Below are 23942 nucleotides of genomic sequence, written 5' to 3'. Positions count from 1 at the left end.
AATCGACATAACTTTATTCACGCCATGTAGTTGGAACAAAGGAGGAGAAACAATCAGGCAACAGTATCAATATCGCTGGGTTAGACTCGCTGGTCAAGAGACAAGCAAAGGCAGAAACATGAGGAACACACAGGAGGATAAAGGCTGGACAACTACACTGGAAGGGATATGATCTGACACATTAAGGAGGGAGAACACACCTCAATACACAGAGAAGGGGAGACATTAACACACAGGTGTCAGACATTTTGGGGAGGCATTAATCACACGATTGGGAAGTTGAGAGGACATGGGGGATGACACTACAAGACAGAGACAGGAAGTGACACAGACTTACACGAACAAAACGGATGATCTCACTTGACAGATTTATTGTAAAGGTATCAATGATATGTTGTGCTGGGCTTTTAGCAGATTAGTGGGTGAGAACAAGTGCACGGATAATCGATGGAGTCACACAGACTTTTGATAAATTGGATTTCCAGTTTTAGTTGACTTTACATTGGAGTAGAAGATTACATGAGGAAGAATTAACCAAAGCCTTTTGATCGAATCCTAAAATTTAATCATGGTGATTTGCTGTTCTTTGGCATTTTCTTTGACCGCTGTTCAATGAACACTACTACCCACTAAAGTTTAGTTTACACTGGCTGAGGTGTAAAATTAGTGCTTTGTCTGGAGTATCACCCTGTTCACTGTATCATACACTATATTTACCTCCTACCATTTTATGAGTGAATTTACAGACCCTATACAGCTCTCCACAAAGGAAAAACAAACAAACAAACAAATAAAAAAGCAGGCTTTGTTGTTGTATGAACAACAACAAAGCAACAACAGTCCAACAATGCAACATGACACATTCAATTGAGTCTACAGTTGTCTATGATGGAGCAAAAGTCTGAAATGTCTAAAATCTCAATTTACAGCTCACAGCAGAAGAAACTACAGTGTCTCCTATTGTACAGGAGAGGGATAGAGTGGTGCTGGAGCCGATAAATGCCAAAATGATTACAGCCCTTTTCCATTGCTGACAAAAGCCCAGCGTTAGCAGGTATTATTATTTTTTTTTTAATAACTATGTTTATTCTGTCCCTGAGACAGATAGCTAAGAGCAGGATTCAGAGAAAGCCAGACACAGGAATAAAGTTTAAACTTCTTTACTGAGTCCTTTTTTTCCTCCTCTTTCAATCCTTTTTTCTTAAAACTGAAATAAACACAAAGCATACAATGATTTAGTTAAAAACTGTCCAAAATACAACACAAAATGAATCTGCATTGCTTACAAATAGCCTCAACATGCATACGATTAGGATAAGCAACATTTAGCTCAGCTTAGCAGTTTTGGCATTAGCATGTACAAACACAGCATTTTTAAACAGAGCCAATTGTCACAACATATTTTCAATCCAAACCTATGAGTTGAAAATAATTTATATGCCCATTTGCACAAAGCACAATAGAAATAACTTACAAGCGAAGGCTCTCTCAGGTACACAGGTGAAGAAAAAGACGAAAGGAGCTTTCTGCCCGACCGCATGGAGAATGAAGGCATACTGCGCTAACCTGCAGTGATCCTAACCAACCAACAAGAACACATTTTACACAATAACAGACTGCCACAAGGTCCAGTCAGGCTGAGGAATCCATTTAAAGGCTACAGAACGTGTGCCATGACAATGTTAATCATTTTTTCTGCATAGACAGAACACAAATATACAACAGTGGATCAGTAGAATGGAAAAATACCTACAAACAATCACATCGCATTAAACAACAGTAGTCCACAGGTACAAGGTGAGTCTGCACAGAGAAGGAGGATAGATAATGGATTCATGTACAAGCGCTCCAATACAACGTACAAAGTTAGATTAACATGTTACATGAAAGGAAAAGAAAAGGGAGGACAGGAAAACACAGCTTGGTGGTTAAAATTTGACTTTCAGTGCAGGGATCCCATATCGCATCAAACACATATTCTCTGTTATTCCTGCAAAATCTCAGTCTTTCCAGGTATAAACTGCTTGTCATCTCACACAATCACAAACCATATATCAAATGTGCAGCTTCCATGTTTGTAAAAAGAAAAAAGGCTCTCCAAATTCAGCCTGCATCTGCAGGATGGGTAGCGTAAGATAGCAGATTGCGCTAGCTTTGGTCCAGTGGTCCAGTCCGGGCTATATATAATGTCCAATCAGGGCTTTATGGATGAAAAGTATTTCAGTTTACAGTTACAGCTGGTAAACGGATTACTGAAGTCTTCCTGTAAAAAGAATTGGATTTTCTGTCTTGCAGAAAAAGAATATCAGGGTTGAAGCACTTGTGGAACATACTGATTTAGGGGAAAGAGAAAAACATTTTGTCCAGATATAATCCTTTGTGAAAATACATTGAGTTGTACACAATCTGGAACAAGTAGTCCGACTGTTTCCTGAAGGTTCATTTTAATAGAGTTATTTTATCTGCAGACTATGTCTCCATAATACATCATACCCCCTTCCCCTATAAACTCATATTACCAGTGTCTGTGCCACATCTTGGCAGCTCTGCCAAAGCTCACTGTCTGACAGCTCTGTACTGCAAAACCCTGACGCTGAGACATTCATCAGAACTGGAGAAATATTGTTTGACTAACAATAACAGTGTTTTTATTGATTTGCTGTCACTGTGAGTTGCTGCTTATGAGAAAGAGCCAGTGGAACGCTGAACACAGCCTGCACATACAGGCTACAAAGGGACATGTACCGTACAGTCACACAAAATCATTACTGAAAGAGCTCTGTAGTTCTGTCCTTCGGACACTTATTATTCCTCGTGAACCACAGTGATAAAATATGGCAGAGCTCAGGTAAAAGCACTGCTGACTGAATGTTTGATGGCTCTGAGTTATCTCTGGGTTTAATCCTAGGGAATATCAGATGGGAGCCTCTACCTGTTTGTGCTGAAATTGAATTAATTTGAGGAAATGATTTCTCTGCAATTTTTGTATCCTTGGGTGCATCTTACGAGAAGGTGATGAGAAGGAGAAAGCTTGAATGTGTGTGTGGGATGAGAAATGGGAGCAGTGCCGAGAAAACAAAACACGGATGTATGTTTCCTTTGTTTTCATTGTTTAATTAACTGTTTTCTCCATCTTCCCGGCAGTGGAACTCACCCTTGTCTTGGTGTTGATGGCAGGTTCAGTGAGCGATAAATACATCTGTGGGTTCTTTTTGTCTTAAACACAGGAGTCCCAAGGTGCAGTCTCACCTTCATCTTTCTCTGGGTTTTTTCTTCCCCCCCGTGACACAGTTCAGTGTCACAAGAGATTACGATTCAACACTCTTATTTAGCTGGAGATAAGCTACCGCATGCTTGGTCTTTCAATATGTTTTTGTTTCCTTGTGTAAACGTATTTCTTTCGCAGTAGCTCTTCAGGCTAAAGATTTTGAGGTTTTTTTTTGGCGGTTTTTATTCTCTTGTGAGAATTGAAGTTCAAAAACCAATGGGAGATGTCAGTTTGGGTTGACTTTATCACCATAAATATCAGATTTTATACAAATGTAAATATCAACGGTGATGGACCTGCAGCAGTGTTGAAACTTAAGAAATACCTCAAATCTTCAACTGACAAATTTCTAACGGACTCTGGATCTTCCATTGGAAACTGATAAAGATAACAGTATACTTTTCATGATCAATGAAAGCATCTGGAAACTCATGGCTGAAGGCAAGAGAGAGCGGGCTCTCCACACATTCTACACATCACCACAGTGGATTACAATTTTAGAGCACTGAAAAAGTAAAACCTTTGTTGTTCATGATGGAACGGTGTTGTGACTGATCAGCCTGACGTAGAGCACGTCACCCTCAGCCACCATCACCATCAAGGGATGGATGGGAATGCTTGTGGTCTGATCACCTGAGATGGACTTTAAAATTTTAGCAGTGAAATAAGACATTTCGGTAAAAAACTAACCCTAACTGTAGGGATTATTATGTTGATACTAGTTGTATAATCCAGGTTATATATGGTATGTCTTTTTTTACTTTTGACACAGTACCTTTGAAGTTTCCTTGACAAAAGGCTCACTGTGATATGAAAGGTAAATTTGTTCAACCCTGACCAGAAGTTGGAGGTTCTCCTCTTGAACATTAATTGTATGACTCTTTGAATTAATTTCGGGGTCATAAAAGTACAAAGTAATACAGATCAGTCTAGCATGGCTTTTACTTTGCTGACTGTAATGCCTCATGTTCCTATCCACTCAAACTCCTCTACGATTATGGCTCATGATAACCTGCTTAGCGTGGGTTCCTCCGGGTACTCCGGTTTCCTCCCACCATCCAAAGACATGTGTGTGTATGTTAGCTGGTGACACTAAATTGACTGTAGGTCTGAGTGTGAGTGGTTGTTGGTCTCTGTCTGTCTCTGTGTGTTGGCCCCGTGATGGACTGGCGACCTGTCCAGGGTGACCCCGCCCCTCGCCCGGAACGTTGGCTGGGATTGGCTCCAGCAGCCCGGCGACCATTAAACAGAAAAGAGGTAGAAGATGGATGAATGGCTAACCGGCTTAGTGTCTTTATTTCTGTCTCTACAACAGTTTTGTCTCATGACAGAACAAATTTTCATGTGCGTTGAATACTGTAAGCATTTTTTACATTGAAAAATACCCTCACAACCATAACCTTTGTCAGGGTGTGAGGTGAAAGCTGAAGCCGGAGCTGAGAGCTGTGACTGGGTTGCTATCTCAGCCCACGACTGGCAGCTGAAGGTTGCCTTGGATTCAGGATCATGTTGGCGAGCCTTAACAACGGACTGTTTCTGAAGGCCACCGTCCAAATACCCAAAAGTAATAGAGGAATATAGGGGGCATTGAGATAGGCTGCAGGGACTTTGCAAGAAAGCATGAACATCAGTCCCTTCATCTCCTTGGAATCAGAGGTCGTAGGAGAGAAGATCCACAGAGAGCGTTATCGAGGCTGCAAGAAGAGATTCAAGGAGGCTGTGGATCAAGAGGGCTGATCTGTTCTGGGATGTACTCGGATAAAAACTGGGACCTGATAACCCAAAACATCTATGGCCCTGGGTAAAAATAGCAAAATTTGGTGATCCAGGATCCGATAAATTTATAAAATGTGTGCATTAATGAACAACATCACAACATTCAGCTTTCATGCTTGACCAACTTTGACTCACTCATCACACTTGCACACATCCGTCTTTCTTGGCTTAACTATGTGATTATCATCATTATCACTGTTTTGTCAGTGCGTAAGTCGTTCATTTCAAACTCATCATCGCTGTCGATTCGTCTTGCGGAGCCCATGTACTTCACCTGAATTTTAAATGTGTCAGGAAAAACAAGCAACTAAAAAATAACCCCATCTTGACTTTGTGTCCGCTCATATTACACCGAATGAGAGCACACCATTGGTTGTCCACAAACGAACATCAACTTTACTGGACAGTATGTGGGCGGGAGAGTTTGGCTCGCACCTCCTCTGTCATTCAGGGGTCTATTCATCATCACCATGATTTTCCAGAGCTGTCAGCGCCTGTGTGTGTGTGTGTGTGTGTGTGTGTGGTGCAGAGATGGCCTGACGGCATGAGGAATAGGTCCACTGTCGAGTCCTCAGTCACTGTCAGGCCCACAGCACGCCCAGGTAGCATTGGTTGGACTAACATTTTGAAGACGTGGGCGCCTCAGCGGAGAAATCATTCTTTTCTGGCCGCTTTTGATTCAGACTGATGCAAAAAAGAGAAAAAGAAACCTTAATAAATCTGTAGTTAAGATTTTGTAAGCCATTACCGTTTGTGCCACCCTAATTCTCCGTTTTGGCTTACGGTCCCAGAGGTGGTGGTAATACGAGCGAAAATAACAGCACCTACATTCCTTCTGCTGAGATTTGGCAGGTTTGACCATTTCTTAAAAAATGCCAGTTTAAGTTTAGACTGATGCTAGCCTGGGGCTGCTTTTATTCTTGTACCTATTGTTAATATAGAGCAGTGAATGATTTATTTATTTATTTGTTTTTGGAAACAAGATTGGTCATGTACACAGCCCCACAATGAGTGGATGCTTGCAAGGCTGAGTTTCCTGATTGCTTTCTCAGCAGTACATGTGTGCCCTGCTATTTTGTTTTCTTTTTTTTTTTTTCCCCTCTCTCTCTCTCTTTCTTTTTTTTTTTGGATAAAGCACAGGAGATTTCATTTTTTCAGCAGTGTCTCCTCCTGACGTCTATTCAGCCACTGTCTGCACTTGATGGAAAATAACAGTGGACCAACCAAAATATTTCTATGCATTGTGAAACAGGTCTTTGCGTTTAAAGAAATCTCCACAATTACAGCCTAGTTGTTGCTTTCGCTGTTGCTTTTTTTGTGATGACATGACAGCGATACAGCTGGCTGTTGTTGTTTTTAAAATTGCTGCATGTATCAGTTTTATTTCATTAGTCCCACTGATTAATTTTCATCTCTGTTCTCTTGTGTGTGGCACTTGTGAATTGCAGTAACTTCATTTTTTTTTTTCCTGCAGTACAGCTCTGCATGCTAACCGAGGAAAAAAAAAGGCAGTAAAGAGGTGGACATTTTCTCTCATGCAACTTTGGATCTGTTAAAGTGTGACAGGTGTTTAAAAATTCCAATGTTATCAAAACCTTTATTTTGGAAGAGATTGCGGGTTTTAGGTCCAGCAGAGGCAGAGCAGGCATTTCTGACTCTGCTTTTGGTGTGGGGAGGGCACAGAATCAACTCAGCTGAGCTTCAATGGATGAATGAAATATCAGATTTAATTGAATTGCGGCTGTATGATTTGTGAAAAATTTACATATTAACATTAAATACTGAAGAAATGTAATAGTTCTTTAGAGATTTTTGCCTCAACTCTATTGGAGAATGAATTGGAGAATGTATATTTGGTGTGGACCAAAAGTCTGAGACCATTTTCTGTTGGGATTATGTGTAGCTGATATGAATCTGGTATCTCATCTATCCCCTTCCAACATCAGGGTCCTGCAGGGTCCCTACATAAGGTCCACAAGTTAAATTTGAGTTGTGAGATAATAAGACCATGAAGTCACCAGGAAAACCTTTATTAGGCTAATACATCAACTGAGAAGTACAGCCATTTTCCTGCAGACTTCAGGATAATCTGAGCCTGGTGGGAATCAACCCTGATGGTCATTATCATCGGATTACATTTTAGCCACAGAGTCCATGTCCACTTTTATTGATTGTCTAAAGAAGGAACTGAGCTGGACATGGGAACTTCCGCTTGATCAAATTACATAGTTTTACAACTTTCTTATTGACGATAAAATATTCATCATAAAAGCAGTTTTTAATACAGAAATTGTATAAAGTACAATATTTATCAGACAGACTTTGAGGTATCACATAGTCCTTGTTCTGCTTTCTTGCTTTACTTAATGTTTTTACTTTGCTTTTATTTCTTGTGTTATTTATTTTGACTGTGTAGAACTTTGCGAGTTGTTTCTGTGAAAAGTATCATATAAATAGACTCTGTAACATTCCTCACTTATCAAAGGAAACTTCTATAGTAGTGCTACAGTAGTGTAGCACTACCTCATGAAACTGGCATGTATTGGACCAGACGAAAATAAACACATGTATTATAAATACAGTAAATAAACTTTCCTTCACAAAAATTTAACCATTGATTTTAATTTTTTTTTTTTACGTTCTTCATCTTGAAATATTTGGATATTGAAGATAAACACTTGCTTTTATCCTTTAAGTGTTTATTTTAGGGCTTTGATAATCTTTCCATCCCCTTTCAAAGGTCAAATCTTTTGACTGCCTGTCATTCTCAGCTTCCCCAAGGACACCCGGAGGAAGACAATGGGTGGCAGCAGGCTTCGCCCCCAGGCTCTGCTGTGGCTCTTCCTATCAGGCTTCATCCCTCTGGTGTGGCCCCTCAACCCTGATGACCCCAACGTGTGCAGCCACTGGGAAAGGTCAGTTTCCTCAAGCGAGTATTTTCACAGTGAAATAATGCAGCTCAAATTTGTGTCATGAACTAATGTTATTCCTGCCACAAATCACGACTGAGGGATGCCAATAATCAAAAGCAAGAAGGAAAAGGTTTACTCTTGGGAAACACAAGGCTGTAAATTCAGGCCGATACTAATGTGACTGCTTGAGTGGTCTCACCACTTGGCGCTAGTGTCCTTGTGGAGTAAAAGCCGAATGTCATTTCTTCTGAGAGCAGTTATAAAAGCAGGTGCTGTGATCAATGATCTCTGTGTAATCAGTGGGAATTGTGGGAATGGAGTTTTATCTTTGGCCATTACAGTCTCTACTTCTGGCTAAAGACTCAAAAACCAGCTGTCAGTGTCAAATGGCTACTGCAACTGGAAAATGAAATTGACAAGGACAGAAATAGACAGTTTGCAGAATTAGAATTAGAGCAGGTGAGACACATGATAGGACAACAGAATACCCTGTCTATATATGTTTACAGTTATGATACATTTGGCTGCTACATGTTTTACCAGGACACCCCAGAAATCCTATATCCTATATCTGGATGAGGTTTATATCTTACGGGTGATTGGCTCAAAGCCACCATTCTATGTTGTGATTGAATGGAAGAAAATACAGCTTATAGAAACAGTGTTTACTAATGGCTAATAAATATATGAAATAAAAAAAATAATTTATTGTCAAAAATAAATCAGAAATGTATTTAAAATACAGATAATTCTCTTGTGTTCCTATCGACCTGTGTTTTTTTTTTTTTTTTTGTCCTGTCTCTGTAGCTATGCAGTGACTGTGCAGGAGTCTTATGCTCATCCGTTCGACCAGGTGTATTACACCCGCTGCACCGACATCCTCAACTGGTTTAAATGCACCAGGCACAGGTATGGACGCAGACACTGACGCAGACACATCTTCCACTGAAGCATGTACTGATTGTTTTCATCATGATTTTTCTTACAACTAGGTGAGGCAGGTTTATCTGAACAGCAAAGGTGTTTCATTAAAAAATGAAGCATAAAGGTAGAGATGAAAAGCAAAATTAGGAAACAGTTTAAAAACAAATGTTCACAGATAATATTCAATTTCAGAACAAGAATAAAATTTCAAATGAAGGCAGTTTTGGTTTCTATTTAAAGTCAGCTACAGTTTGAGCGGATTTGATTTGATATGAAAACAGATCTTAGAGACCTGGTCAACCCACAGATCTACTAGGGCTTATAGCTTGAACAGGTTTATTGCGATCTATAAAAAGGCCACAACTCACAAAATTTTTGTTTTGTTTTGCTTTTGCATTAATCAAATGGTGCTATTTTGTCCCTTCACTGCACCCTTAACTTGCCGTCTAGCTGCCGGTAGTTTCCTCCTTCCTGACGCTGGGGGTGAGCGGCAACGATTGGCTTCTGATGCTTGTGTAAAGCGTAACCAAAAAGCTTGATAGTTCATCCTCAAGGCAAGCAATTTTTCTGAAGCAAACATAATATTCTCTCAGGCCAATTGCACTTGTTTGGATTTGAAATAAATCTGAAAGGCAAATAAGTAAGTTATTTTTGATTCCTAATCAAGATACATTATATATTATAGATGTAACACAATGAGCAATGGCTCTATATTTGGATTTGGCATGAATAAAAAACAAATGGGAAACATACATATGCACTTCCTGTCATTTATCTTTATGTTCCGAAAGCATACAGAGAAAATATGAATTTTTCTGTCATCTTTAGAAATGGTTATTAATCATGATTAATCCACAGCTCCCTTGTGATTAATCAAATTAAAACATTTTAATCGTTTGACAGCCCTAATATTTACACTTTTTTCCAAAATATACTTCTTGCCAAAACCATCTAGTGCCTTGTTGACAATAAGTAAAGTGCAAAGACCTGAGAACTGGATTGAGACCAGTAAGTGATTTTGTTAATGAATCAAGATCACAAACTGCACTGGACCATGGTGATAAAATATATAGACATGCTGCTGTCACCAGCCATAAAGCATGAGATGCTGTATATCACTCAGCTCTTAGATTTATTTCAGGGGACACCTAGAGTACCCATCACTGCACCGTATGAAAAGGTTGGCTGGTCTACTCTCCTTATGAGATTAAATCAACACTGATATATATTCATTTACAAAGCACTCTTAAACTAATGACCAAATTACCTCTAATATATCAGACCTGCTCTCACCACACATCATTGTTACATCAGTTCTGAACTTGGAAAAACGTTGCTCAAGACTTATGAAACAACCGACAATGGACTTTAGATATCAGCTCTTAAAAAACTTTGGGATGAAATAAAAAAAAGAAAAAAAAAAACCCAAAATACTCCAAAAAATTACACGCTACATGCTCTGGGTCAGCAGGTCCTGCTTCCACATAGTCTTCAAGGTCTAAAATGTTTTTCACCAGCACAGCTTCAGTAGCCGCCATGTTTTCAAGGACTTCCAGGCTTCAAGCTAAAGCAATCGATTAGACTCGATTCGCCCCGATTAGCCCCGTCCACTGACTTTGGTGGGTGAGTTTGACATATAAAATAAATTAATGAAGCAGGACCATTAAATAATTAATTAAATTGTGAAATAATTGTATATATATTTTGTATTATATATTTGAATGAATTCATGAAACATTTAATTATTTATTTCTCATTTTCCCTGTCACTATATAGACAGCGCTTCACAATGTTACTTCACATAAATGCTCAAACAATGGCTGAATTTAACTGAATGCATGTATGAATGCAGATGTCACATTTATATAACATGTAGACGCATTGGTGTGATCAGGATGCTCTTTAAGGAAATAAGTTGAATCATTGTTGATTAAGTTTCTGTTTATTGAATAATCAATTAATCAATGACTGAACCAAGTAACATTTTACAGATTTTTTTTTTACAGTTTTAGTAAATGCTTAAGGCCTGCTCCTCAGACTCCCATGATCGCTTTCATTTTGAAAACTCTGGATTTTGTTGTAGTCTGAGAGGTGGAGACCATTTGAGATGATGACACAGTCCCTGGATTTTGTCAGTCTGGATTAACAGCAGTGGAACAACATGGAGGATGAATTAAAAGCTTAGTGGCCTTGTTGTCTCTGTAGCAGTGTGATGTAGTTCAACTCGACTGCCGACAATCTGCTCCCCATTTTCACCCACTTGGAGTGAACGGTCATGTGATTGATGGACATTTTCTCATTCTTTCTACCTCACTCACATTCATGCTCTGCATGCGAGAGTCTGCATCTACTGCTTAAAAGCATCCTTCGAAGCCGGAAAGCCGGCACGAAGCCAGTTGATTTGACAGCTTGGCATTCGAGGGAGAGGAAAAGACAATAAGGGAAAACAAATTTTTATTCTTTTAATTTCTTCTGTTTCCAATTTGTATAATTTTATGTCGTCCTGCTTTTTGTTCATTTACTTTTTTGTGGCACTCTTATGCCTCCAACAACTTCCAAGCTGTTGCACCAATTACTGCAGACAGTAACCACGTTATCGCTCCGATCAGCATATTGTCAAACCTGTGCTCATCCATGTTATTCAGGTGTTTAATGTTCTTGAGTCAAGACTGAACAGCCATGACACCAGCTTTCACAGCCAGAGTAATGAGCCGCAGTGACCTAGACTGATGTGTTTTGGGTAATCTTTACTTTGCCCTGCTAATTAGCATTTATGAGCAGCATGCGGACGTTTGATAAATGTTTGATTTAGTGTGCGCAGCAAGTGTTGATCGATTAACAGTGTTTGTCAGCAATTATGTTTTGCCATGAAACCTACTTTACAATAGTGCTATTCAACCTGGTTATACAGCAGCCTCTACTTATGTGAGGTTTTACATGTTGTTACCAAACTTGCAACACTTCCATCTGTTCACATCTACATTTTAACATTTGCTTATAATTGATGTGTAAGATTGATATATACTGTTCTCTGTTCTGTCAAATAAATCTGGGTTTTACTAAGCATTTACATCCAAAGCAAGCTTTTAGGAAAAATTATTAGACTGTAAACACAAGTGTGGATTCATCACCATAGACTGTGAATACAAGTGGACGTAGACTCTGAGTGTGAAAACTGAAGCTAATCCTTAAAAGCCTTAAACCATAAGACCATAAGAAGGTGACTCCACTGGTTGTTGAATGAAATCAGATTGTATTAACGCCTAAGGAGAAGGCCCTACTTCTAGCTCAAATAAGAACCAATGGCAGATATCATGGAGAGTTCACAGTTTACTCTGAACGGGCAGAACAATTGAATCCACTCCCTTGATTGCAACTGGCTCACTGGACCTTGGTTGTCATGGATACAATTATAAAGTGCTTGGTCATAAATATTAAATAAATAATACTCTTCTCCTCTGCCATCTTCATGTGTTTTGTTTTGTTTTAAGTTAGCGATTAGTATTCAGTTTTTTTGTCCATTTAAAGCGAGGAGCCCTGCTGGGTGTCGTGCTTTGTCCCCTGTTGACCAATCCAACCAACCCAACCTGGTCCTGACATAGACTTTGTTCCTCCGCAAACTGTTACCGCACTTTTCCCTTTGGTTCTGTCATCATTACTAGGACCACTAGATGTCACCTTTTAACGCAACCTAACACTGAGGTCCGAATAACCTGCCGACAGACGACCTGTCACCTCATTTGTTACAGGTTGGTCTCCTGTGCTGTTGCTGTGGATGGGAGGGTGTCAGACATAGAGCTGTCTGCCACCCAGCACTGACAGTTAAGCTGCCTGAGTGCTCATTCTGATGAGGGACTGATGGCGTGGTGACTTTAATGACCACATTACGCTTTATAGCTACCAGTTTAGCTCCCTCAGCTGAGAGGAGTCATTGATCTTACACTGAGATGTCAGAAAACACCAGCGTCTTTGTGTGGGTTGGAAAATCTCTCTTCACTGTTTTAAGTGTTTCTAGTCTTTCAGAAATGGAGCAGTGTGAACACATGTTTAGATGCTGGTGCTCTTGAATAGCCTTATTCTGAAAATCAGAGTTTGATCCATGTAATCAGTCTCGTGTTACGCAAATTGGAGTTACACAAATACATTCAGTTTTGTGAAATCAGTGTGAAAAGATATGAAGTTTAATTATTATGTAGAAATTTATTTATTTTTTTGCAATATAGCCAAGGGTCCATATTTTAACTTCTTCTGTGGTTTATACAGAAGCGCTGATATCCATAAGAAGATAGACTTGCTTCAAACTATAAGTCAAACTATGGGAAGAACCAAAGGCCATCTCATGGTGGTTTTCTCCTCTCTCCAGGGTCTCTCTGGAGCCTTAGTAACAACATGTCAGACAGCCAATCAGGATAGAGGATCTGAGTATCTCTGAGTCCAAATGAGTGACAGAGAAACCAAATTCTGCAAGATCGGATGGTGGGTCCAGGTTGGCTCGGCTTAGGGGCATGGCTTAGGGTTGTTCCTAATTTGTTGTGATATCACACAGATCATGAAGCCCTGGCAGGTGGTTTTAAGGGTCTTTTTCTGAATACAGACTGTGAGGATTTGTCTGTGGACTGAGACCTTTGATAATTTTGCAGTGTTGATTTATTATCAAAGACCACATGGTACTCTACCTGCAGGCTGTAACATTCCCTCTCTCTCTCATACAGGATCAGTTATAAAACAGCCTACAGGAGAGGAGTGAGGACCATGTACAGGCGACGCTCTCAGTGCTGCCCAGGCTTCTATGAAAGTGGAGACCTGTGTGTTCGTAAGTTGTGTTAAGTCAACTCCTCAGTAACGTTCTAAAGACAACATGATATTTGGAAATGTTACATGCATGTGAGTTTAAGAGGGTTAAAATTAGGATTAAAACTAATATATCAGTTTTGGGCTTCTGGAAGTCGACAATGAAGGATATCAATAAATGACACACTGTTAAAAACTGTTTAAAGCTGTAGCTTTAAGAGCAAAACTTAAAGAAAATGCGAAACATAAGTCAAGCTGTCGTATTTTAAAGTGGGAAAATCACAGATTACAATTTCTACCAGCAGATAGCGTGTGTTTGTTTCACATACAGTCGCAGTGGAAGTTATTTGCGCATTTGATTTTAAGTTGATTGATGACACACAACACAACACAACAGACAGGCCTGACCTACAAGTGACTAAAAGAGGTTTGTAAATGCAGTGCTCCTCGATACGAGCTAACCGGTAACCGCTCGGTTCGGGTTTGAACAAGTGGCAATAGAACCAAATCCCACTCTGCTGCTTCCTATTAGACGGAAAAATACAGCTGGATATGAAAGATTCCCACCACGAGGGGAACATGGGCTCTGCATTGCTCTCTACCACAAACAAAATCCTTTTCCTGTCATCTGCATTGTTATTTTCAAACTTTTTCCACTTCATACACACAAACTACCCAGGCTTGTTAAAATTGGAGTGAATCCTGTGGTATAGGGATTCAATCTCATCGTTATCTTTTCACTTTGCGCCAGGCAGTTATCCATATCTGTTGTTGGAGCTGTCAAAGTTAGATCAATCCAGCTGTGGATCTATCTCTACTTACAGTCTGGCCACAGAGAGCTTTGAAATACACGTATTCAGAAAGAGGAAAAAAAAAAAAAAAAGAAGAATGTCTCAAGCACAACCTCAAACAAACTGCAAGCAAAAAGCATCTGCTAATAAGGAGTTACACATCAGATATCTCCACTCTGAGGAGATGTTTTTTTTTGTACCGTAGCATCTTTTTGTACTGGTGAGTGGTACACAGGGCAAATCAGGACATGGCTTATTCTTCCTACAATTTTTCATATGTTCAGATCAGTTACAAAAAAAAAACAACCTAAAATGTATTTCTTTAATAGAAAACATGTCTTTGTCAACAGAAGAGGAGAATGTGTCTGGTGTTTAGGTTTATTTGCTGCTGCTTCTGCTGCTGCGTGGGCTGGATCTTTGAAAGTCTGGTCACTGAGATAAAAAAAGTATCTCTCCACACAATTATTTTTGTTTGAAGCTCACAGTGATCTCCCAGTCAAAGAGGAACGATTTATCAGGCTGAACAGAGACGACGGATGTTCACTAAAAGCTGACGCATCTGACACATACATCTATTTACATTTAACCATTAATCCGGGTCTCAGCTTCTATTCTTCACTGTTACACTTCTCAGCTATCTGCTCATTGTCTGCATGACACACATCAACAATGCCTCAAGAGCACGTTTCAACCAAAGAACACTTTTTGCCTTTTTTTTTTTTTTTTTCTATATTAGTGATTTTCAGAGTGTCTTTGTTTTCTCAGAGCAATCACAGCCTGAGAAAAACTTAAATAAAAAGAAATAACTGTCCACATCTGGTCGGGTACAATCTCAGAGAACGAATGCGATGCGATTCTACCTTTATTCCCTTCTGCAGCACATCCCTCATCCAAAGACACAGGCTGCATGTAGGCATTTCAGCTTTTTCATCCCTTTGAGCTTTTCCTTATGAAGGGATCATTTTTAATGTTTCCATGTTTTATAGATATAATGCCTATAAAACCACGATAGCCAATGCAAACTTTAATATAGAAAGTTTGGTTTGTGTTTTGTTCTTAAGGTGATTTGAAGTCTCTGTTCTCATCTGATCATGAGATCTGCTCATTCTTTTGAGCAGTACTGATGAAAAATCAGCTCCAAAGTATCTAATGCTCAAAATATCTTATTGTCTATGTCTCTCTGTCTCTACTCTGTCAGAGCAACAAACTTAGACCAACTTCTTACTGAGCTCAGAAAAATAGAGGATTGATCCCTTTTTCTTTGACTGTACGAACAGCTGAAAGTTGGTCCTCTGAATGAGACACTGATTGGCTGTGGCATCGCCCTCTGGAGCCAATAGGATTGCCTGAGACTATGTCAAAGATGAAACACACAAAAGTAAAGCAACAATTCTCCAGTCAAAAAAGTCAGACTGATCCAAACTCAAACTAACTTCATTCATGAGTTTATCAGCTGAATTCACCATCCAATATGGACACCAATGATTGTTAGGAAGAGTTGATTCTCTCGTTTGAGGAGGCAAAAAACAGCATAGCTCACCTCCGCTGGCTGTAAAACTAACTATTTCTGAGGTTTTACTGGTTGTACAACTGACATATTACTGAAGTCTTATGTTCTCAGTCTCTAGCTTCAAGTTTTCTTCAATACACCATGTTATTCATTTTTGAATTCAGAGGAAAATAAAGCAGGAGATGTAATAGGGAGGTTGTTAGAGTGTAAGACACAATCAGATCCAGTCATCAGTCTTCCTCAGCTCCACCTTCTCCTCCAAATGTGGTTTCTGCTGGTTTCCAAAAACCAAGAAGGCCGATGGACAAATTACAAACTGGAAGCTTGAAAGCGGAAGCTCAGAAATCAGTATCTGGCTGTGCTTCTCTCAAACCAGTTAAGATAAGTTACTTAGTTACTAACTTACTTAAAAATGGCCAAAATGTATTCCCTTTGCACTGTAAAGTGACAACAACAAATTCCACCACTAGCTAGATTTCCTGTGACAAGGATGAAGTAGCGTTGAGAATAGAGCATCCTCTAATAGAAGTGTGTGTATTTTTTGAATTGTCTTTGGATGAAAACAACACTCTATATTTCTCTACTGTCTGCTAACTCTACCTGTGAGCAAACATAGGCTCAGATAATTGCTGCAAAGGGGTGAACGTGAAAAGTCTGTGTCAGGAGAAAATGTCAGCTTTTATAAGAGAAAAATAAATAGAATCTCCCCGCTCAGTCTGTATCTCATGCTGGTCTACCCTCCTTGATCCAGCAAGAGAAATCAATTATCCACCCTAGATGGTAAAGTCTATAGGGCAGCGTTGCCTTTTATCATCATGGAGGAGAGGTGAATGGGTTTGCCTGAGGGGCTGTGGAGGGTAAAGGGGAACACATTGTGGGTCTCTATTCAACATCTGCTTGTAAACAACTTTATTAGATTCACCTCAGGGACATAGACAAATACCCCCCATTCTATTGTGTCATGACACACATAAACGCACACACAAGTGCGCTTCTGTTGACTGAGTAGTTTGAAGACCAGAAGCTACCACCAAGGAGATGCCTGCCTGGTTGTCTTAACATTAATGTCCTCAGACGGGGCTTTTGTTGTATTGTGTTCATGGCCTGAGCTAATTGAAAGGTCCCCTCTCTGGCAGGGGAAACAGGAGGGGGTTGCTAAGTTGATTAGAGGCCATTCCTCTTTCTGTGATTCCTGGCCCCATTTTTAATTTCCTGTTTCCCTGTATCTCTTGTAAACTCTCTGAAAAATGTGTAGTTATGTGCAGAATGTAGGACACGTTTGTCACGTTTGCCACGTTTTCCCCAGACCTGAAATGTTCAGCTGGCCACCCTGTATTGATCTTCTCTGGGATGTTCTCCGACTTCCAGCCAGAAGAGTCCTTTTATCATTTCTGAGCTTAGCTTGAAGTCGTTCCAATTCGTGTCAGAAAAAAGTCTCCTGTTGTTGTCCTCTTTACTTTTGGGCCAGCTCATTGTGTGTGTCCGTGGTGATATCCAGGGCCAGAGGCATTCCTCATGAATATGATATCTCAAAAATGTCTTGATGGAATCTCTACAAAGGTTCAGTAGGAGCCGACAATAAGCTAATTGAAATGAATAGGTCAGAGCCGCTATGACCTCAGTAACTCTTTTAGACCCACATTCTGGGGTTTTTCACCACTTTGTGTTTTTCCTTATAAAGTTGTCATGTTTAAAACTGTGAAGTCTCCACATATTCAGAATCAACACAACTTCAACTAATTATGTGCCACTCAATAAAGACCGTTCGTTGTAATACAGGACAATAGATAATTAAACATTTTCCTTATTTCAAATATAAAACATTGTAGACAAAGTTTGACATGTTTATGCTGTCCAAGAGCGCATTTAAATTTTCTAATGTAATCATGGGTTCTTTTTTTTTTTTTTTTTTGGAGCAGTAATCACGGAAAATCTGCTCTAATGCTCTAAATATCATGTTGTCCCTGCCTCTCTGTCTTTAATCCGTCAATAAACTCAAACCAACTTCTCCTCACTGAGATCAGAAAAGGATTGATAAAGGATTGATCCCCCTTTTTTTTTTTGACTGTATAGACAGCTGACAGCTAGGCCTCTGAATGAGACACTCTGATTGGCTGTGACATCATTCACTGGAGCCAATAGTAGCGTCTGATATGGAGACTGGCCTCTGGATGTTACTAACAAAGATAAAGGATGACAGCTGGTTAATAAACACACAGAGGTAAAGCAGCACTGCTTTGGTCAGAGGGTCACACTGCTCCGAATCATAACTTTATCCACTGTCAGTGCCACACACTGACCAATTAGGACTTATCAGAAAAGAGCTTAGCCTGGCTTAGAGTGAGACAAACAGCATATCTCCAGCTCAAATCAACACCTCTGTCAACCAGAGTCCGGCTTTTGAGGCCCTTTGAGTCAGTGAGGAAGAATCACATGCAGAGTAGGACTGTGATGGAAACATAATGGCTATATCTGTCTATGTCACAACGGTGTCTATTAAGATTTCCACCACATGAGGTTGGAAATCTGTCTCTCTTCTTGCATTGAGTAGTTTTTCTGATTTGTTTGAAAAATGGGATTCATCTTTGAAACTGTTTATATAACAGATAGAGGTCCAGATAAATATATTATGAAAAACGAGAAAGATATTTTATTGACACTCTCTAACTTCACATCATTATTTTTTTTTTTTTGTCTCACGTCAAACCACGCAAATCGTTGCCAGGATTCCAATATCAGTATCGTTGGTCGAACTCTCAGCACTACGCAGCAAATCAGGTGAAAACTGCTGAAATGTTATTGAGCTGCTGAATGCCCATTTATTAAACTTGAAGGTCCGTATAGTCTGCAGGTAGACTTTCATGTGGTCTTTGATTAGAAATCTGATCTAGGTTCTGTAGTGATACAGTGAAAGTATCAAATGTCTCAGTCCACGGAGAAATGCTTACAGCCTGTATTCAGAAACTGAGCCTTAAAAGCAGATGTTAGCTCTCTGGAAATTTGCAATGTCGTAATAAAAGTGATCACCGTGGCCATGCCCCATAGACCAGCTCACCTGGACCCTCCAGGACCTTACAGTATCAGATGTGGTTCTTCTTAGTTAATGTGTCTCCCTAAAATACAGCTTATTTGCCGTTCAATGAAATATTGTCCTTGTTGAAATCCATTATTTGATCACCTTCTAATTCTGACACTGACATTTTTGTTTGAGACAAAAGATGTATTTTTGTAGAAAGAAAAATCAATTTAAATGCTTTTTTGCAGTTGGTTACATCCCTAGTACGTACATGGACGTAAACTGTTTATATGACTTCATTATTAAGAGATGTACTCAGGGTCTCTGTAAAAAAGTGTAAGTAGAACATCATTATGTCAAGAGTACAAGCAGAGAAATATAAGAGGTGAGAATGATTTCATTTTCAGCACATGTTGCCCCAGGGTGTCGTGATCAGCACCACCAACAGTTTTATGTGAGATCAGAGAGCGGAGAAAGATGTCAGGTGTGCACTTACTCTCAGCCCTATCGCTGCTCTCTCTGGTGGTGCTCACCGCTCCACTCTCCTTCCCCCTCTTTCCTCTTGGAGCACAAGACATTCAAGGGCACTGAAGCCTGCCTGTCGAGACAATGCATGAATTAGGCAGTGATTATTTAACTTGATATCTATTAATCTTGTTGTACGTGCTGCTGATGTAATCCTCCTCGTGGCTGTTTCTGCTCCAATCCACAAGATGAAAGGATCAGGCACCCGTTTAATGGTTTATTAACACAGGATTACAAGAGCATGTGTCTGTGGCTCTCTTATTAAAATCAGAGGCTGCATTAGTGAGGGAATTTTATCTCTGTGGCTCTGAAAATGTGCTGGACGGCACAAAGATCTCAGCCGAAAGTTCATAAAGAATTTTGTTCTCAGCGTTCGATGTGCTTCTTTCTCAGTGAGCGCAGGAATCTCAGTGAGAGGTTTGTTCAGTTTGTAGAATATTTAAGATTTCAGAAAACTTGGCATAAATACAAGCATACTTCCATATTGACTTACTTGTTTCAGTTATAGAAATGTAGGAAAAACAAGCTGCAGCGTGACAAATGTCCACACTTACAAATGTAATACATGTACAGTATCAGCCAAAGTTTTGGACATACGTTCCTATTTATCTGAATGGGAAAGTGTGCCCAAACTTTTGACTGGGACTGCACATTTGCATATAAAATAAATGCATATGTTAATATTATACACGAAGTTAATCAGAAAGTGAGATAATGTCAAATTTTGAGAAAGTTCAATTACAACCGGTTGAAAAAGATATTGTAAGACCGTAAAATGTACAAGAGATATGGGAATCAGCATCTGGTCCCGAACCACCACTGCTGCCTTAGCAAACCTCAACTGCAAAGTCTTCACCCCCGCCGTCTGAGAAAATGTTCTCTGTACCACAGGCACAATCTCCTCCAATACAAATCAATAAACACATTCAAGAAAAAAATTACTGGCACGGAATTGGGAGGAAATATATTAAGAAAACAGTGTGGATCTTGCACATGGAACGCTTTTGAAGATATTTAAACAGCTATATGCCAAAAGTTGTCCAAATAAAAGGTGTACAAAAAAAAAGGAAATCTAACAACTGTCCGTGAATCTCCAAGGGAATACAAAACGCCTGTAAAAAGATTTATAAATAATTCATAACATTGAGAACTAAAGAAAAAAAAGGAGATATATAAAAAATAATCTTACTCGTATTATAAGGATTTGCAAGAAAGAAAATAGTAGATGATAACAAAATTTAATGTTAAAAGAATATGGGGCATATTAAACAGCATTATAAGAAGTAAGCCTAAACAAATAGACTACCCTGTGTACTTTATTGATAAAGATAATGTAATTTGTAGAGGGAGTGCTGTGGCTGAAAATCTGAATAAGTTTTTTGTAAATGTAAGACCGGACCTTTCAGAAAAAATCCCTGAGCTTGGGACAGTTGAAATGGATGTAGTGATACAGAGAAATTCACATTCAGTGTTTCAAATTCTGGAGATGGATACTGGAGAAGAAAATGTGGAAGCAAAAAATCAACTGATTATAATGGCATCAACATGAAAATAGTGAAAGAGGTCAAAACCATTAACATGTATATCTGTAATTTTTCATTTCAAACTGCTTCATTTCCAACAAAATGAAAGTAGCCAAATTCATTCCGCTCTACAAAACTTGGAACAAATATTACTACAACAACCACAGAGTTATCACTTTATTACCACAATTTTCCAAAATATTAGAAAAACGTTTCAGTAATAGGCTGGATGAATTCATAGCAAAACATAAACTACTGTCTGACAGTCAATACAGTCTCAAAACAGATCAACTTTTCAAGCAATAAGCAACTGAGAAATTAGCATCATTAAACAAAATGAAAATATGATTTTGGGATTGCAGAATTAACATACAAGTACAAATACAGATAGATGGGGTGCAGATAAAAAAAGGGTTCATGAAAATAAATTCCTTGGGGTCATTATAGATGAGAAAATCAGTTGGAAATTGCACATCAAACATATATAATCTAAACTATCAAGAAGCATATCAGTTCTTAACAAAGCCAAACAGGTTCCAGATCAGAAATCACTCCGTATCCTATACTGATGATCTTATTAAATTAAATGAAATTAAATATTATCTTACCATAGCTGTATTACTGCATAGAGAGCTGGGGAAAATAACCACGAGTTCAATCAATCCACCGACTATTCTTCGAAAAAACGGCAGTATGTGTTATTCCTCCCTGAATCACACTCATTCACTCATTCAAATTCCAAACAGCACAAATCAAGCTGAAAAACAAAAAAATAATACCACAAAACTATATAAGGGTAGGGAGGTTAAGAGGAAGACGTATGGTCCGTACAAACAGAAGAAGATTTAGTATTTCACACTGCGGGGTGCAACCGTGGAATGGTACAGTATGGGTGACCGTTTGAAACAACATCCAAACAATATTTAAAGGGTATGTTTTCATGGGATATAGGCAGGAAATGGGGGTTGTGATAGTTAAGAGATGTGACTGGAGGAGGTTACTGATTATTTGGTTCTCTACCTATTTATGTTTATTATTATTCTTATTTATTTGTTGTCAGTTGTAAGTTGGTGGGGCCCATTCCTTTTTGAACATGTATAACGTACTGTTTTTTCCATTGTCTGTTGCTCGTTTTGTTTGTTTTTTGTTTGCTTCTTGTCCGCTGTTTTTATTTATTTATTTACTTATTTATTTTTTTCATTTGTTTACCTCTAACTCAAAATAAACTTTTTCAATTCAGTTCAACTCAACTCACTTGGCGTGTAGTGCCAAGTATGTGCGGCTGTGAGATCTTCCAGTCACTAATGCAGGGGGAAAAAAGCCATAAAATTTGAACACACTGCCACAATAAATTTAGAGCGTGCGACCCCTTTGCAGCCAAAGTACCATAAAACCCATAAAACTTGGCTTCAGAGAGACCAGCCTCAGCCCTGCTTCCACTGTGCCCACTCCACCTCGCCTCTCGCACACTCAGCACTTCACTCAGCTGAGTTTAAATCACACCTGTCAGCCTCAGAACAGGTACTGCTTTACATGTGCTTGCACTCCAAGTGTGCAGGTACATCCCATCATGCAGGGAGGCAAACCAAAGACGTGTTCTTTTTCATTTGATATTCATTTGTTCCTTTGCGCAAATTTATGCATGTCAAGCTGAGGAATCGGCTGCACAGAGCATGAGAGCAGCAGCGTGTCATGTCTGCATTGGAGGCGTCTCCAAGCTGTCGGCCCGTCTTCTTCCAGCTCCATCCCCGCCTGATGTATGATGCAGCATTCATACTCTGAAACACAAGTGATCCTCACAAAATGAGTTGGAGTGGGTGCTCGACCAAGTTCAGCCGCTCACTTTTAAATGGAATTAACAGAAAGTTTTTGTTTATATTTTAATTTGTCTCCATTAAGGGAGCTTTTTAGTGTGACAGGTTTTATCCCCCTTTCATTTAGCTGTGGAACCCGTAGTGAGTATGTCCTAATTATAAAGTAGGAACAGTTGTTTGGCCAAGCTTCCTAATAGAGAGAAATTCCTGCCTCATCATGCGCTGGGCAGAACGCATCCTGGGTGTGTGGACATGTAGCTATTGCTGCTTGACAAACTCGCAACTATGACAAGATTAGGTCACAAGAAACACGTATCTTTTCAACATTTATATTATTGTGCAGATTTACCAAAAGACATTTACCTGAAAAAAAAAAGCCTCTCAGCAGCTCTCCATTTAAACAAAAGTTAAATTTAATGTTTTAAAAATGAATTAATTGTTGAGTGTTCAAGGCAGATATAAAGCACAATGTAAAAGTTAAAGCTAGGATCCTTTTAAAATAATACTACAGAGTAGTCCTAAATGAAAACTATTCATTGTGTTCATTTTGGACTCTGTGGTGTCTTAACCACATGCTGCAGGACTTCAAGTTCTTCTGGTCTCTTTAGATGACTTTTTATATCTCTGGCTGTCTCTTTGGGTCCATTGTCCTGCTGCACAATGAATCTGTGACAGATCAGATGTTAGCTCATGGTGAACCCCTGAAGTGCCCAAAATATATGAAGTACAAATACTATTTAAATGAATAGAAAAGCATGTGCAAACTTTTGACTGGCATTGTATGCTTTTATATAATTAGACACCCAGCAGAGGAATCCCTAATCCTGAAAACAGTGTGGCCTGCAGGAACAGCAGCAGAAGTTTCAAAATGCAGAGCTTTTCCCCTCAGGCCATGGGTCGTCCAACTTATTGGGAGTTAGCCATTTGAAACTGAGAGGTAAACCTGTACCTTGTATAATGGACCGGATGAAAACAAACAAACAAAACAACACCTAATTTTATCTGTATTTGCTCCATTCTATATTCTGTTGGTGAATGGAAACGACTCAAAGTTTAGAAATTAAGTAGAAATGAAAGATAAAAATGCACTTG

The 23942-nt window shown here is 39.2% G+C and overlaps 1 protein-coding gene across 1 annotated transcript in view; it reads left to right on the top strand.

The window, feature by feature from the left end:
* The first annotated feature begins 4265 nt into the window (after positions 1–4265).
* LOC115041206 (multiple epidermal growth factor-like domains protein 11) overlaps positions 4266–23942 on the top strand; it is a 99301-nt gene continuing 79624 nt past the window's right edge. Inside the window, exons 1-4 of the mRNA XM_029498534.1 lie at positions 4266–4303; positions 7816–7959; positions 8764–8865; positions 13593–13693. Coding sequence (XP_029354394.1) covers positions 4266–4303; positions 7816–7959; positions 8764–8865; positions 13593–13693 — 385 coding nt within the window. The remainder of the gene's footprint in view (positions 4304–7815; positions 7960–8763; positions 8866–13592; positions 13694–23942) is intronic.

Source organism: Echeneis naucrates, chromosome 3, assembly GCF_900963305.1.
Source record: "Echeneis naucrates chromosome 3, fEcheNa1.1, whole genome shotgun sequence".
NCBI lineage: Eukaryota > Metazoa > Chordata > Actinopteri > Carangiformes > Echeneidae > Echeneis > Echeneis naucrates.
The sequence above is the reverse complement of the archived record's forward strand: the minus strand, read 5'-3'. Positions and strand labels throughout refer to the sequence as shown.